We start from the raw sequence: 16,535 nt of genomic DNA on the forward strand, positions 1-16,535 counted from the left end.
AAGTGCAAGTCTGACTTGCGCACGAAGGGTTCCGTACCATTATATAGCGAAAGTAGGGAAAAAATTGTGTTTTTGTGTAAGAGCCCCCATTAATTATTTATTCAATTTTACTTTTATTATAAAATATTAAAGTACACATATAATTGAGGATTTTGTGAAAATTTCAAATGGCTACCTATAGCGATTTTTGAGATACAGCTTGGAGACAGACAGACGGACAGACAGACAGACAGTCAGACGGACAGACATCGAAGTCTCAGTTACATCAGTACCCAAAGGGTAAAAACGGGACCCTATGTCCCGTTTTTACCCTTTGGTTACGGAACCCTAAAATAACATTTACACAGCGAATAACAATACAAAGTTGCATATTATATCTGTCCAGCATATTCAAAAGTCATATGACAGACAAGGATAGCAAAAAAAACCTTGAACTATCGCGGTGCTGTGCGTAAATAATACAAAATATTCAGATTAAATATTTAATAAGTCCATAAGATTTTCGAACGGCTGAATACATCTCACATAACACATCCATATATTCAAGCTATACCTATAATGCTTTAGGCTCAACTTCATATAAATTAGCAATGATTTTCACTGGCATTCGTATTTAAAAGTATAAATGACAATACAAACATTCGGTTACAAATATTGCTCAACTAATATTATAGTCACAGGTAATACAAAACTTATTTGATTCTTATCACATTGATACAGCCTGGTCGCCCACTACGTTGAAAACTCTGGCCTCTCATTCAAAAAATGTTGACATCACGATTTTCCAATCGCAAAAATGTGGCTATCGCGCTCATATATGCAATATGCATCCGTTTTGGCGGCTACACCGCGAGATAACAAGAATAAATGTAACAATTAAATTAAATAGCGGCGCTGTAATTTACATACATTTGCTTGTAACGTCACGGTGTAGCCGCGAAACCACGCGTTCGGGCGAACGCATATAAATCCAACCTTATTGCATACATTTGAAAAAGAAATAGCTAAAATTCGTGGGCGAGTGAAGGAGACAAGTAGCGAAAAGAGACAAGTAGTCGAATTTCTAACGAATCCACTAGGATTCGTCAATCCATCAGGAGAGACCCTGGGTACCAACCCAGGGTCTCTCACGATTAAGACGAAAAAACTTCTTTCCAAGTTTAAATGCGACACCATTTAGGATTCAGTACCAAATCAATATTCAAAAAGTCAAAGTCAAAAGTCAAAGTCAAAGTCAATTTTTTTTTATTCAGAATACCACTCTGACATTGGCAACTCACTGAGTCGGCCATTTGTAAATAAGAAGAAGAAGTTGTTTGCTACTGGGGCCTACCACCGGTTCGGGAACTATTCAATATTCATACATACATACACAAAAAACAATCTTCCTTCTGGCACAATGGGGTAAGTATAGCATACAAATATTTTGTTACCTAATTTGTTTCCTTGTCTTTTTAAGTTTTCCCAACATATCAGGACAATTAAGACAGAAACAGAATACCCAATAAGTGGTTTAAATACTTATTTTTTTATTACCTGTGACAATAATCTAGTCATACAAAAAGCAACACTTTAATGATATGACTTGGCATACAAGTTTTTGTCAAATTTCTGAAATTTTTAGACTGAATTTTATCTATTTAATAGCGTTTTTAGTACCAACAGAAAAGAGGAGAGGTATAAGTTTGGCATGCCTGTCGGTTTGTCTGTCTGTGGTAATATAGCATCTAAACAGGTGGACCAATTTTCAATTTTGATGTAGTTTTTTATACTGGCATGGTCGAGAGTGTTCTTAGACCTAATAATTGGTGATCATCAGCTTGCTCACTGCTGGTAAAGACTAAAGGGGTATGAAGATTTTTATATGGAGCCTGACCGACCCACTGTCCGCCATTGCGCACATTTCGAAGATTTGAGCTGCCAAAGTTGCAACATCTTAAATTGGTAAAACTTTGGCAGCTCATATCTTCGAAATGTGACACTTTACGTGGTTTGTCCTAGATTATTTTTTTGTTTGTATTGATGTTAGCTATCCATTTTTTTTAATATTCGTGAATGCGAAAAACACAATAGTAGGTCGGCCAAAATCTTCATACCCCTTTCGTGGGTTTCTTAAATTTGTCATTTTATTTAATTGACTGGTTAATTCCTTTGATAATAAAAGTGTTATTGAATAGATAAACTTCTGTCAAAATCTCAGAAACTAGTCACTAGTCTTGTTCACTGTTCAGTTTATTCACTCGAATATATTCTTCAAGGAACAACACTTTTTCAAATGTATATTCACCTTCTGGAGGTATAAATTTGATTTTCATTGTTTCAGCACTCTATAATGTAATGTGAATTCTACGTTGGACTTCCATATGAAGTGTCTTACTGTACGAAGGTCCATGTTCGGGTCTAGCACCTGAAAATGAGATTACATAATATTAGGTGAATGATTTTTAATCAACTTCAAGTAGGAGCAATGTTGTTATTGGTCCTCTGCGTTGAGTCGTCGCTGAGTCAACACTGCGATATTTTACGTACACATTTGATGATAAAAATTTGTTGTGTTGTGTCTGCACCATAAAGTTAATATACCTAGCGGAATAGAGCAACAATCTCGAGCTGTCAAACGAAACCGAAATTGGTTTCATCTGTGTGTAATATGTGTACGTATACACTTACACAAGCATAATTGAACATGATTTCTATGAGATTAAATTGTCAACGTGCGGCACGTGCCGACTGGACGACGAAAAGAGTGCTGCTGTCATGTATCACACGTCTCTTTTTACCACACAGTGTTTCTGATAGTGACATCTCTCTTGCTTAGACCTTTGTTTCTCTATTCCGCTAGGTATATTAACTTTATGGTCTGGACTCTGGTTGGAATGTTTCCGCAGATTGATCCAAAAGGTTCAAAGTGGAAAGAAAGTTGTTGCGTTCTGATTGTTGATTATGTAGCCATTTCAGCACGATCTTCCCATGTCCCATTTTGCTGCAGCTTCGATACATCGCATATGTCATATGTCATACAAATGCAGTCATATGTGATACAAATGCAGATGTCATTACGTTATTCCGTTATGGCGAAGTGCCGCGACGCTACGCACAGGAGCAATGACGCCTCGCTCTAACATTAACATCCTTTTTTCACTTTTTCTGGTTAAGGCTTTGTTGCGAGGAATGTGTTTTTGAGAACCAATGGCATCGCCGCGCTGAGCGATGTCATGGCAAAGTCATGTCAATGAAGCGATCCTATTAGTTTTCAAAAACACATTCCTCGCAACACAGCTCTGCTCAGCTCTGGTGGAAAGGCAGCCTAATAGTCGGCATCCCACAACTAAAGCCTACACTTACCCGATCACAACACAGCAGCTCTACTTTTTCTTCAGGCGGATCGGTGGTGCTGTCCTCGGTACTGGCCTTGCTCGCTGTCGCCCCGTTCACATCCCCACCTCCCACAATCTTCTCCACCACATGCTCTGCTACTTTACGACACTGGATAAAGTCATTTGCAACTAGTCGATCCTGAAATTCATAAGGTAAACTGTTAACATTAATGTTGAATTTTTCAAAATATATTTGATCTAAAATCTCCTTAGTTTAAAGTATTATAATAATAATTAGATATTTTTAAAAGTATCAGAGACTAATAGAGATTTATTTGTTTATTATTAAAAAATCTAAGTGATTATTTTGAAAATGGCCGCATACACGTTTTTCGTATTTGATTTCCTAGATGCTAGCGCAAACGTTCGTTTTTTTAAGCGCGATCGCCCCGGCTCGCACTTGAAACTTACATGTGCGGAATTTTTCCCGTTCGGAATTCGGAAAAAAGCGAACGCGTGCGCCAGTTTGTTCTACTGATACTATGCATTCGCATTTCCAAATACGGAAAACGAAACCGAATACGGAAAACAGCCAACCGAAATCTGTAGACAGATATTTAACAACCATGAATAAGTTTGCTTCTGACTAAGACCACCTATACTTAGTTGATCCATTGAATACACATAATATATTGTGCCCATACTGTCACACAATATAATATAGGTATAATATAGGTAATTTTAATGCTATCAATCAAAAGTACCATCGAAGAAATTGATTCCTATGCAGTTGACAGACCAATGTCATTTGATCGGATCATGTCAACCCAATTATATTAATTTAAGTCATCCATCAGTCATCAGTGATGACTGGGCACGGGTGATGAGTGATGACTCATCACTCATCACCCGTGCCCAGTGCATGGCAATCAGTTTCCGTTTAAATAACTGTTCAAATCTTTCGCCTTAACTCTGACGCTGGCAACTACTAAATGGGGAGGCTTACGCCAAAAGAAGAAGAAGAAGAATTATGATCTGTCAGCTGGGTTTGGCGTAACGCAACCAAACTATGTAGGTCCCCCATCTGCCTAGGATTTAACTTCTCTGATAGTACATTTAGACTCCATTAAAAATGGAGTCTACCTTTTTCTGTCTATCTTGTTTGCTCTGGCAACTGGAATGTGGTAGTAAGTAGAAAGGTAGCTTGTTCAGCTTGGGGGCAGCCATCTCAATAGCGACATCCACAACCCACGAGGGGACTGTCTCCATAAGTAGATTTCCCTCTGTCTCTCCACCTGCATCACCAACCTGAAAAGATGTTTTGTACAGTTTTTAAAAAAGGTATCAGTAATTTTAAGCCTCCCCTATTTGTACAATTGAGGTAATAATTTATAAGATAGATTTATTACCTAAATAAATAAATAAATTACCTCAAATGTAAACAAATAGGATTTTTTACAGTTTTTTAAACAAATAAAAGTGATTTTATGACTTCCTGTTTGAAAGTGATGAGGTGATTACTATGCAATCAAAAAGTAATTAACTCTTTTGTTAATATTTATTATATTTTAAAGATAAGAAAAGTTGTAAAATACTCTGCAAATATAATCCAGGAACACTTGATATAATTTAGAATAATATGTAAAATAAAGCAAATGTTTACACTTGAAACTAAAATGTATTATATTTATTACGAGACAGACAGACAGACAGACAAACAGACAGAGATACTTTCGCATTTATAATATTAGTATGGATTTTACATGAATTGTATAATAAAGTTTGAAAAATAGTTTCTTACCTGCAACCTGTACAATGTTCTGCCACCAACTTCACTGAAAATCAAAGGTGTATGAAGTGGGACACTGAAGAAATTATTTCCAGTGACTTTCTGTCCCGAGTCACTAACCCTATTTGGATGATTCCAGTGTTCTAAAAGTGCTTGTAACAACAACGCACCAAAGTTAACTTTTTGATCGTTCTCTGTAGTCAACCCAGCTTCCTTGGCACTGACCCAGGCACTGAAACAATCTGTCTCCTCTTGACCCAGGTGTATAGTCAGCATGCCAGTCTTCAAGTCTACATTAAACCAGTTAGGAACATGGACCATTTTAAAGCGCTTTTTCAACTCCTCATCAAAATCGACTTCACCGAGGTCCTCAATTTTGCTTGCCTTCAATACATCATATACGGCTACGTGGTTAGCTGTGTCTTTTGTAATTATGTGCCTTTTGTCATTTAATACTGCATAGTGTTTTATTGCTCGACCACCAGGTATATGGTGGAGGGGCTGCGTTTGATATACATTGTTAGTATTATAACTATTCTGATTATACATTTCGGAATTCAAGGAGTTAAGTGGGGGGAGTTTCCAGCAACGTATATCGGATTCGGATGTTGACACCCAAACCCCCTGCTGGTCGGCAGTGAAACACAGTTTTAGAATTGGAGCTGTTTCCTCACACACAATCATAAAGTTATCTGGATTACGCAACTCAGTTATTATGACTAGTCGGTCCCTACCACCTGATATAATATGAGTGAAGTTATCTGTTGCTAGTAATGCCCATACAGCTTCCGAGTGGACCCTTATAGTAGAGACACATCTCTGCTGAGACAACGACCACAGTTTGATTGTCCCGTCTGAGCTGCCAGATACACATTGTGATCCATCTCTGCTTACGACTAATGCTTTTACGTTATCCGCGTGTCCTTTTAATTTCATTAAGCGAGAACAGTTCCGTGGATCCCACACTCTCAATACTTTTTCTGTTGAACCACTAACAAGGATGGTACCCGGTGGGTTCATTGCCAAACTGTAAATGGATTCTTTATTGCCTACTAGACTAGAGGTGGTGACGGTGTTATTGCTAGCTGTTAATGCTGTTAAAGTATTCACATCCCAGAGGAATATTGCCCGATCTAAGCCGGCGCTCGCCACCTGCTCCTTGTCTTTCGCGTACGCCAGGGTTCTCACGTAGTCCTTGTGGGTTCGCAGTGTTGACATACAAAAACCTTTGGGTGCGTTCCATACTTTGACGGTAGTGTCGGACGAAGCACTTATCAAATTTTTACCACCGCAACATAGCACTATATCGTTCACCCAGTCTGTGTGGTGCTCCATGCTCTGCACGTATCTGTCCTGGGAGCCCGATCCCGCCTGCCACACGCGTATGATTCCATCGCGACCGGCCGAGTACAGTCTATTTTGTATAGGATCCAATTGGAGTGAACTAACACCGTTTTTATGTCTTCTTTCCTCTTCGTCGCGGATCACAAACGAAACCTGGGTCTTTTTACGCATGGTTCCCATTTTCCTTCATTGTAGAATAATTTAATTTTGTTAGAACAGTAAAAATTTTTCCTGATAAAAAATTGGCAAAGCGAAGGATAAGTCTGACATCCTGTGTTGACAACAAATTACTGTCATTTGTCAAAAGTTTTTTTTAATGGCAATACGGCTCCAAATTAAAAAAAAAACGAAAAAGACAGCTTTTTGTAAAATTGAACCACTTTCTGTAAATTGTATAATTATGAAATAGCCGTGTTCGTTTCACTTTGACAAAAACCATCCCTAATCCACGGCCGCACATGCACTCATTTTGCATGAGGATGGTCATATATCTATACATATTATGTATAGGTCTACCAGAATCTGATGGCAAAAAGTGAAAAAATAAATTGGACTCTAGCAATACCGGGGTATAATAGTGCGTTTCTAGTGTAAACTAGAAGTTATTACGATGTAAGTATTTCTTTCAAATGATTATCTAAAAGTAGTAATTATTAATTTAATTATAATATAGTAATTATTAATTTAGTAATATATAATTACTAAATTAATAATTACTAAATATAATTTAATTACTAAATTAAACTATTTTACTACTTACATTCGTTAAATCCATCAATAATATCAAACAAATTACACAACATGGCAGAACACACACGAAAAAATTCACGATTGACGATGACTGACATTCGTCGTCATTTGAAAACACATCATATTGTGAATCATATTATGATTCATATTGTGAATCGTATTATGAATCATATTATGATTCATATTATGATTCATATTGTGAATCATATTATGATTCATATTGTGAATCATATTATGATTCATATTGTGAATCGTATTATGAATCATATTATGATTCATATTGTGATTCATATTATGATTCATATTGTGAATCGTATTATGATTCATATTATGAATCATATTATGAATCATATTATGATTCATATTATGAATCATATTATGATTCATATTGTAATTCATATTATGATTCATATTGTGAATCATATTATGAATCATAATATGATTCATATTATGATTCATATTGTGAATCATATTATGATTCATATTATGATTCATATTGTGAATCATAATATGAATCATATTATGATTCATATTGTGAATCGTATTATGAATCATATTGTGAATCGTAATATGATTTTTGAATGACCATAGGTCATCAAATAGGTAGGAGAAAAAAAAAATTTTAGGGCTCTATAGGTAATGAGACCCCTAAAATTTTTAATACTTATTTTTTCAATTTTGTATATATAATTTGCGGTTCTCAGACTACATCTACTTAGCAAGTTTCAATAGTATAGCTCTTATAGTTTCGGAGAAAAGTGGCTGTGACATACGGACGGACAGACAGACAGACAGACAGGCAGACAGACAGACAGACATACAGACATGACGAATCTATAAGGGTTCCGTTTTTTGCCATTTGGCTATGGAACCCTAAAAACGTCGCTTTCCTGACGGTTGACAGCGAATGTCATGATCGCCTGTCATGTCAAAAACTCATAAAAACTCCTTTTTTCCATGTTGTTTACAACGGCGTGTTCTAAAACTAGTGACAGTATATTGGCAGTGCCATCTGATATCTCGATAGCTAATCAAGTTTCGTAAAACCACTCTAGCATTGTACTATTTACAATTTCAGAACACGCCCAAAATCGCGTTCAGGAGGTTATCCTCTTTAGCTTGTTACATAAATTATTTATTATGTGCTGAATAAATCTACTCTTGCTTTTATATTTATTATGAACATGAGTGGAAAAATAATTTTGAATTACATAAACTATAATTATATTAAAGTTTTGACCGTAGCTCGCAATTTAAAATCATGTAATGTATCAGTATCATCTGGTTATACTCTGAATATAATCAATAGAAATTACTGTGCCAAGACCAAACCAGCAACAAACGAAAAAAAACATTGCAACATTGGTACGATAGGACACGTTGATCACGGGAAAACTACCCTAACTGCTGCTATTACAAAAATTCTATCCCAAGATGGATCAGCTAAGTACATTTCTTATGACGAAATTGATAAGGCGCCAGAAGAAAAGAAAAGAGGTACTTAAAACTTATAATTTCACATTTAATTTAAGAGATTACTCCAACAAAGCCTAAGTTTAACTTTACATTTATGCCTAAATTTTGCTTCAATTTCTGTTCATATTTTTAAACCATCAATCCCCAAGCGGCAGCCGGCTGCCGCATAACAATTGAAATTCTATTGTGTCTGCGATACCCACGATGGAGGTGTTAAGATTGTACACTAGTAAAACATGAGTTTCTTTCAGGTATCACCATAAATGCTGCTCATGTCGGCTACAGCACAAAGAATCGTCATTACGCACACACTGACTGTCCAGGTCATGCTGATTATATACGTAACATGATCTCTGGAGCATCACAGATGGATGCAGCTATTCTAGTCGTAGCTGCCACCGATGGCCCAATGCCACAGACCAAGGAACACTTGCTGCTCGCACAACAAGTTGGCATTAAATATATTGTTGTGTACGTCAATAAAGTGGATTTAGTTGATGATGAGGTGGGCTATTACAATAATTTAATTAGTATTAAAAGTAACAATAACATTACTTATTGATTGTGTTAATTTTTGAGGGATCTTGAAATAATCATAAACAACCAAAATTTTTTTTATTGTTTTTAGATGGTTGGATTGGATGGTTCTGTGATTTATATTCTGCCCAAAATAATGAAATGTATGAAGACGTAAGCGGAAGAACCACATAACTAACATTTTATAACATATGGACAATTACTTTCCCTTATAATTTAAACAAACCTTGTAACTTACTTCATCATCTGGATAATGTATCTCACTACACATAAAATCCAGTTTTTTTTTATTTCAAATCATTTTTCCAGCCCTAAAGCCTCCATTTATGCAAAAAACGGCAATTTTTTAACTGTTACAGTGCTCCCAAAGTGATAATGCGCATAGAAATTTTCGCAAGTTTTCGGCAACGGTCGTATTTCCGGAGCGTCGGAAGACGTCGTTGCAAGCGCTGTTTTAAACTTAACTTTAAGAAAAATAGCGCTTTGCAGCGACGTAGAGGCGCCTGACGTTGCTTGGACGTTACTATGGTAACGCCGCGATGGCTTCCTGGTGAGTTATAGCACTTATTGACGGATCGGTGAGAGGGGACAGCCACCGGCTATATGATATTTACTTTTATCTCCTTTGAACAAGGTGCAAAATGCAAGTCCATTGTTTGGGGATCTTACGTTTCATCGATTCGGGTGTTTTCGTGATTACAACAATTAGCGAAGATTTCCATGCGCATTATTAATTTGGGAGTACTGTACTTATCCGGTTCTTCCACTCACATCTTCGTATATATGACGTGTAACATCATGTTTAACCACCTTTGTTTGAAAAAAGTATAATGTTTCAGATGTTGGAGCTTGTAGAGATTGAAATGAGGGAGATGTTGGGTGATTATGGATTTAATGGCTCCAGTGCACCAATGGTTGCTGGTTCTGCTTTAAAAGCGCTGAATGACGATCAGTCAGAAATAGGTATTGAATTCTTTAGGAAGTTGTATTATAAACCTAGGTTAATGACGTTATAAAACTTAGTCAAGTGGTGCAATGTTGTTATCCACAAATAACAAATAACTGTTTGTTACTCCTTCATGTAGCATGCCTAAACTGCTGAATTTGAATAACAGTAATCTTATATACAAAATTCTCGTGTCACAATGTTAGGCCGCATACTCCTCCGAAACGGCTTTACTGATTTTAACCAAATTTTATATGCATATTCAGTGGGTCTGAGAATCGGCTACTGGGTACTTTTTATATTGATAAGTGCATTTGTTGAATAAATAATAGTAAATTATTACAACTCGAGACTGACGGCGACTATTGTTTGTGCGACGGGATAGCGATGGACGTTGCCATGGTGACATACTTATTTAGTCACTTCAATAAAATAATACGGGTGAAATACTGTATATGGCAAAGAAATGTGTGCCGGGACAGCTAGTTTGATATAAATTTCTAGGAACTTTCAATTCCTGGTAAGCTTTTTGGATAGTTTTTATTGCAGAAAATATTTCAGTTCCTGTGTTTTTAACAAATTCTATGTACTATCAGAGAAGTAGATTCCTAGGCAGATGGTGGACCGAAGTAATTTGGTCGCGTTGAGTCAAACCCATCAGACCGATCACAGCCACAGATTACTTATTTTCCTGTACTGAGGATCACAGCTAACATTGCATTGATATACGCCGACCACATGATGTAGGTCCGTCAACTGCTTAGGAATCAATTTCCTTGATGGTACATGCGAAGTTGTCATCAACTGATCCCCATGTAATTTTTTTTTAACAGGAGTACCCTCAATAAGAAAGCTACTAGACGAAATAGACAACTTTGTGCCAGATATACAAAGAGATGTTACATCCCCTTTCCTAGTGCCCATAGACAAGGCTTTTACTGTACCCGGAAGAGGCACTGTGGTTGTTGGTACAATCCAAAGAGGGTCTATGAAGAAGAATGATGAAGCAGAGCTACTAGGTTTTGGAACAGCTGTGAAAACGACTATATCAGACATACAAATTTTCAAATCTAGTGTTCCCCAGGTTAGTAGTATTATATATATATATATATATATATATATATATATATATATATATATATATATATATATATATATATATATATATATATATATATATATATATATATATATATATATATATATATATTGTTGAGCTTGCAGTGCCCAGTTAGGCTTCTGGTAAGGATTCTTAATTGGTTCCTACCCAAGGTTGTTGGGTACTAGGTAGATGTTGTTGTTCCTTCCCAACCACTTTGGACGAGACTTCTGCGGCTGTCAGTGCTTTAAGTGCAGTTTGACTATTGGAGAAGATAAAAACATTTTTATTAACTCGGGTCATCTCCAGGCTTTCTAGTGAACAATCGTGGATAGCGAACACCTCAGTCTGAAACGCGGTCGCAAACTCCCCCAAACAGGCGTATTTGCCTTTTGGTGGCCTGCCTCCGTAGAATCCGGCTCCCGCACGGTTGTCTTAATTGATCCATCCGTGAACTAAACTATATCGCTAAGGCGGACATCGATTGAGATTTTCCTTCCCCAGTCCTCCCTGGAAGGTATAAAAACCTGGTATTGCTTCGAAAAGCTATGCACCTTGATCATGGCATCTGATGGCATGACCATGACAGGTGATTCACTGAGAGACTGTTCCAGCTGTCGAAATAGGATGGAGGCCCAACTTTTCCTGCCCGCCGTCCTGGCCCTGAGAGCCACCTTTTTGGCCTCCATCTGAACAAGCAGAGGAAGCGGAGTTAGGTTGATCAGGGCCTCGAGGGAAGCGGTGGGTGTTGACAAGAGTGCACTGTGCACCCGTGATTATTAGACATGCCAGTCTCTGTACGCTGTTTAGAATTTTATTACTGTTTACTTGTTCAGCCTTTTTATGCCACACTACGCAGCCATATGTGGTAATCGGTCTCACTACGGCTGTATGTAGCCATAGCATTGCCTTCGACCGAATACCCCATTTAGAGCTGACAAGCTTCCAACAGAAACCCAGAGCACATCTAGCCTTTTTCGTAATAATATACTCGATGTGCTTATTCCAAGTGAGTCCTTTGTCTAGGATTATTCCTAGATATTTGACATCACCCGCAAACTTTATAGTTTTCGCGAAGAGTGTTGAGGGTCATAGTCCCTCCAACTTCCCCTTTTTGGTGAAAGGTATAAAGACCGTCGTATCAGCGTTTACTGTTAGCTTGACCCTTTGGGACCAATACTTGACGACTTCTAAGAGCTGATGCATCAACTGATGCATCAACTGATGCATCAGCTCTCACTGACCTGATGAGCACTAATGCTGACTGCATCAACACAGCGCCAGGTCGTCAGAGTACCCTTGAGCGTAGTAACCCATAAGGTTCAGTTCCCTTAGTAGCTCATCCACTACCAGGGACCATTCCATACCAGCATTGATGTTACAAGTTGTATCAATAAATTACACATTGTATAATTACAAGGTGCGCATTGTTATGCTGGGTTCTCCTCCTTTACTGATGTATGCCCGTTTTGTATCATTAGGTACAAGGTGCGCATTGTAATGCTCGGCTCTTCTCCCTCACTGATGTTCGACTGTGTAATTTTCGACTTTGTCACGTTACATTACAAGCGAATGCTCCCGGTGAGGAGAACCTTTAAGTATATAACTTTTTCTTGTTTAATTTGTCCTACGTAATATGGTCACGTTATGTCATACACAGCCGACCTATCACGAGTCACGACTAATATTTAGTTCTGATTTGTTTTTTTTTAAACGGGCAAATGGCCCACTACACATTCCCACCACTGCAACTCCTGTGTCGCCAGGATCAACAGTGGTAACCAACCACGAAAACCCATATGATCTCAAAGATGCCCGAATGACAAGCTAAATCTGTCTTGGGACCCGCAACGAAATTAATCAGAAGAAAGGTTCTGACTTCTGTTTACTAATATTGAATTGACTTAACTCGACCAAATGACGTAGGTCCGTCAACTGCCTATGAACTTTTCTGATAGTACCTACTTTTATTTTTACCCTAACAATATATACCTACTCAAATACAATAGTTTACTTATTAATTTTCAGGCCATAGCCGGTGATCACGTGGGTATCTTATTGCGTGGTCTTAAATTGCGATCTGTGGAATCAGGTATGCTGTTGTGTGCGGCGAAGTCACAGAAGCTGAGCAACCATTACAAAGCGACGATATATTTCCTGTCGGGCAGTGAAGGCGGTCGCAAAAAGCCTATCGTCTCCAAATACAGTCAACAAATGTTTAGCGGCACATGGAACATCGCTTGTCGGATTGATTTGGGTATGCTAGTGCTTATATTTTCAACCAGATGACGCCCGCAACTCCGTTGCGCCAAAATTCGTTTATCGCCTGAGAACCGTACATTTTCCGGGATAAAAAGTATCCGAGTCCTTTCCCGGGACTCAAAGTATCTTCCCACCCAACAGAAAAATCGGTTCGGCGGTTTAGGCGTGAAGAGGCAGACAGACAGATGGACAGACAGACAAACACACTTTCGCATATATTTTTTTATGAAATAAGGGGGCAGACGAGCAAACGGGTCACCTGATGGAAAGCAACTTCCGTCGCCCATGGACACTCGCAGCATCAGAAGAGCTGCAGGTGCGTTGCCGGCCTTTTAAGAGGGAATAGGGTAATAGGGGAGGGTAGCGAAGGGAAGGGAATAGGGGAGGGTAGGGAAGGGAATAGGGTAGGGGATTGGGCCTCCGGTAAACTCACTCACTCGGCGAAACACAGCGCAAACGCTGTTTCACGCCGGTTTTCTGTGAGAACGTGGTATTTCTCCGGTCGAGCCGGCCCATTCGTGCCGAAGCATGGCTCTCCCACGTATACGTAACGTACTGTTATATATTTCAGAGCCCTCCATGGAGATGATGATGCCCGGTGACCACGGAGAGGTCTACCTGACGTTACTAGAAGGTATGGTGATGCTCAAAGGACAGAGGTTCACGATAAGAGAGAATAATGTCACAGTTGCTACCGGTATTATAACTGACGCCTTACCATCAGTAAATGTTCCCAACGGCAAACTCGGGAAGTTGGAACTGAAGTTATAGTTGTAGGTATGTTAATAAATTATTTATATCGTTTGTGTACTCTTTTATTTAGAATCATAGTATACGGGTGTTTCGATGAAGAAATGAAAGTATAGGAAGAACATTAACATTGCAAATATACGTGGGTCACACTGAAAGTGTTTAGAACTAGCTAGTTAGAAACATATTTTAGAACTCTTTGGTAACATAATCTGGTATATTACATTTATCTGTCATTTGTTTTGGTGAATTGGCAGCAAATCTAAAACTCTTGTTACACGTGAAAATTAAGTTAACGCGAGAAAATTTTCAGTTAATGATTTTTTATGACTTTCGTTGTGGGCTTACTCAATAACAAAGCTTTGATAGGCTGCTATTACCATTTCATAATGAAGCCCCATCTTGTGTCACTATTTACAATTGGTTTAACGAGTTTAAACGTGGACGTAGCAATCTCACTGATAATCCGCGTGCGGGACGTCCATTAACAGCGACTACTGGAGTTAACATTAGTGTTGTGCGACGCATGATAGAGGAAGATAAAAGAGTGACCTACCAGCAGATACGGGCAAGCCTAGGCATTGCTATGAGTCAAGTTCAACAAATACGAGTATTATATGAACATTTAGGCGTCAGGAAGCTTTGTACCAGATACATTCCCCATACTTCAATCGACGACCAGAAACGCCTTCGCATGGACTGGTGCCGCCAAATGTTAGATAAGTTTAACGGCGGTGACTCAAATGCTGTATTTGACAACCTCACAGGTGATGAAAGCTGGATATATTGCTATGAACCTGAAACCAAAAGACAATCAGCTCAAGGGGTGTTTCCTTTCGAGGTTTGGCCAACTAAGGTAAAGAAAGGAAGAAGTCAAGGCAAAAAGATGATTGCCTTATTATTTGGTTGGAAATGTAATTTTGCGACAGTTGTGCTAGAAGATGAAAGGACAGTTACTGCAGAATGGTATGCCAATCGCTGTGTGCCTGTCGTCTTGGAAATATTTCGACAGCAGTGCCCTCGAAGCAGGACACTCCTTCACCACAACAATGCTTCAGCGCACTCCGCGAGACGGGCTGTTGAATATTTGACTATGGCACGTGTTGAGATATTGAGTCATACGCCATATAGTCCTGGCCTGGCGCCCTGCGGCTTTAATTTTACGTACTCGCTTTACGAGCCCTGAAGATGCGATGAAAGCGTACTAAAATGCCACAGAAGAGACTCCTAAGGAAGACTGGACCCACTGCCCAGTAAACACATTTACGTAAAATTTACGTCAGGGTGACATCATGTTAAGTCATGATTACGTAAGATATCGGTCACATATGAATCATATACAAGTCACTATTTCATACCTCCTGACGTAACACTTTTTACGTAAAACATTGACGTAAATATGACGTCTATTTTACGTCATTATGACTTACCTGACGTCAACCTGATGTATTAATGATGTCATGATGATGTCGAGTTTTTTTATCCCCTAAAATTACCTTCATGTGATCTTAAATTGACTTCAATGTGATTTAACTGACGTCGAGCTGACATAACAATATGAATCTTTGTTTTCATTACCATGCGACTTTAAAAACTTTAACATTTATTCTGCTGCTGCATATATGTTGCTGCGTAGGGTAACTTCAATGAAACCACCATACTGCTGTTGGGACTTGGTTTATTCGAAACTAACTCAGGCTTATATAGGCTCACATTAGGTTTTCGATAGCGCGATGTAGCGGATTACAAAATTTGTACAGTGCCATCTGTTATCACATCCTATAACTAAAATAACAACTATCGAACTAACAACTTCTATTTAACCTGCCTAGATATGAACCTATACTAGGTGGGATCTTTATATGTCAACGTTCTCAATTGGCAATATTATTTTGTGTACTTATGTCATCTGTCATACCTCTTATATGGACGTAACAGTCAAGTCACAAAAATGACATCACATAGAAGTCAAGTTTTTACGTCAAATCGAGGTCATAGTGATGTCATACAATGATACAACATGATATCAAATGAAAGTCATCAAACATAATCACTATTATGTCATGCCTACGTAAAATTTTGTGGACCTCTGTGTGACCTATGTATGACGTCATTTTAAAGTCATGTGTTCACTGGGTGCGTTTTCGGTGATTCCATCGAATGTGATGATGTGTAGAGAGGAACGGAGATTACTTCTAAAAACAATAAAAGTATTGGCAACTTTCTACATTAAGCCATTTTTCATTTTCTAAACATTTTCAGTGT

At 38.2% G+C, this 16,535-nt stretch overlaps 2 protein-coding genes across 2 annotated transcripts in view; one reads left to right on the forward strand and one right to left on the reverse strand.

Moving 5' to 3' along the window:
* Nucleotides 1-2,214: 2,214 nt before the first annotated feature.
* Nucleotides 2,215-6,743, reverse strand: LOC121728441 (WD repeat-containing protein 48 homolog). The gene is made up of 4 exons (XM_042116635.1): nucleotides 5,119-6,743; nucleotides 4,461-4,625; nucleotides 3,346-3,516; nucleotides 2,215-2,407 (listed from the first exon to the last, which is right to left on the reverse strand). Exons 1-4 carry the CDS (start codon nucleotides 6,628-6,630, stop codon nucleotides 2,312-2,314), a joined length of 1,944 nt encoding a protein of 647 aa, XP_041972569.1. The 5' UTR covers nucleotides 6,631-6,743; the 3' UTR covers nucleotides 2,215-2,311.
* A 1,554-nt stretch (nucleotides 6,744-8,297) lies between these two features.
* Nucleotides 8,298-16,535, forward strand: part of LOC121728443 (elongation factor Tu-like) — a 30,154-nt gene continuing 21,916 nt past the window's right edge. The window contains exons 1-6 of the mRNA XM_042116638.1: nucleotides 8,298-8,697; nucleotides 8,928-9,181; nucleotides 10,053-10,176; nucleotides 10,993-11,243; nucleotides 13,287-13,515; nucleotides 14,092-14,297. Coding sequence (XP_041972572.1) covers nucleotides 8,379-8,697; nucleotides 8,928-9,181; nucleotides 10,053-10,176; nucleotides 10,993-11,243; nucleotides 13,287-13,515; nucleotides 14,092-14,291 — 1,377 coding nt within the window. The 5' untranslated portion in view covers nucleotides 8,298-8,378 and the 3' untranslated portion in view covers nucleotides 14,292-14,297. The remainder of the gene's footprint in view (nucleotides 8,698-8,927; nucleotides 9,182-10,052; nucleotides 10,177-10,992; nucleotides 11,244-13,286; nucleotides 13,516-14,091; nucleotides 14,298-16,535) is intronic.

This window comes from Aricia agestis, chromosome 6 (assembly GCF_905147365.1).
Source record: "Aricia agestis chromosome 6, ilAriAges1.1, whole genome shotgun sequence".
Lineage (NCBI taxonomy): Eukaryota > Metazoa > Arthropoda > Insecta > Lepidoptera > Lycaenidae > Aricia > Aricia agestis.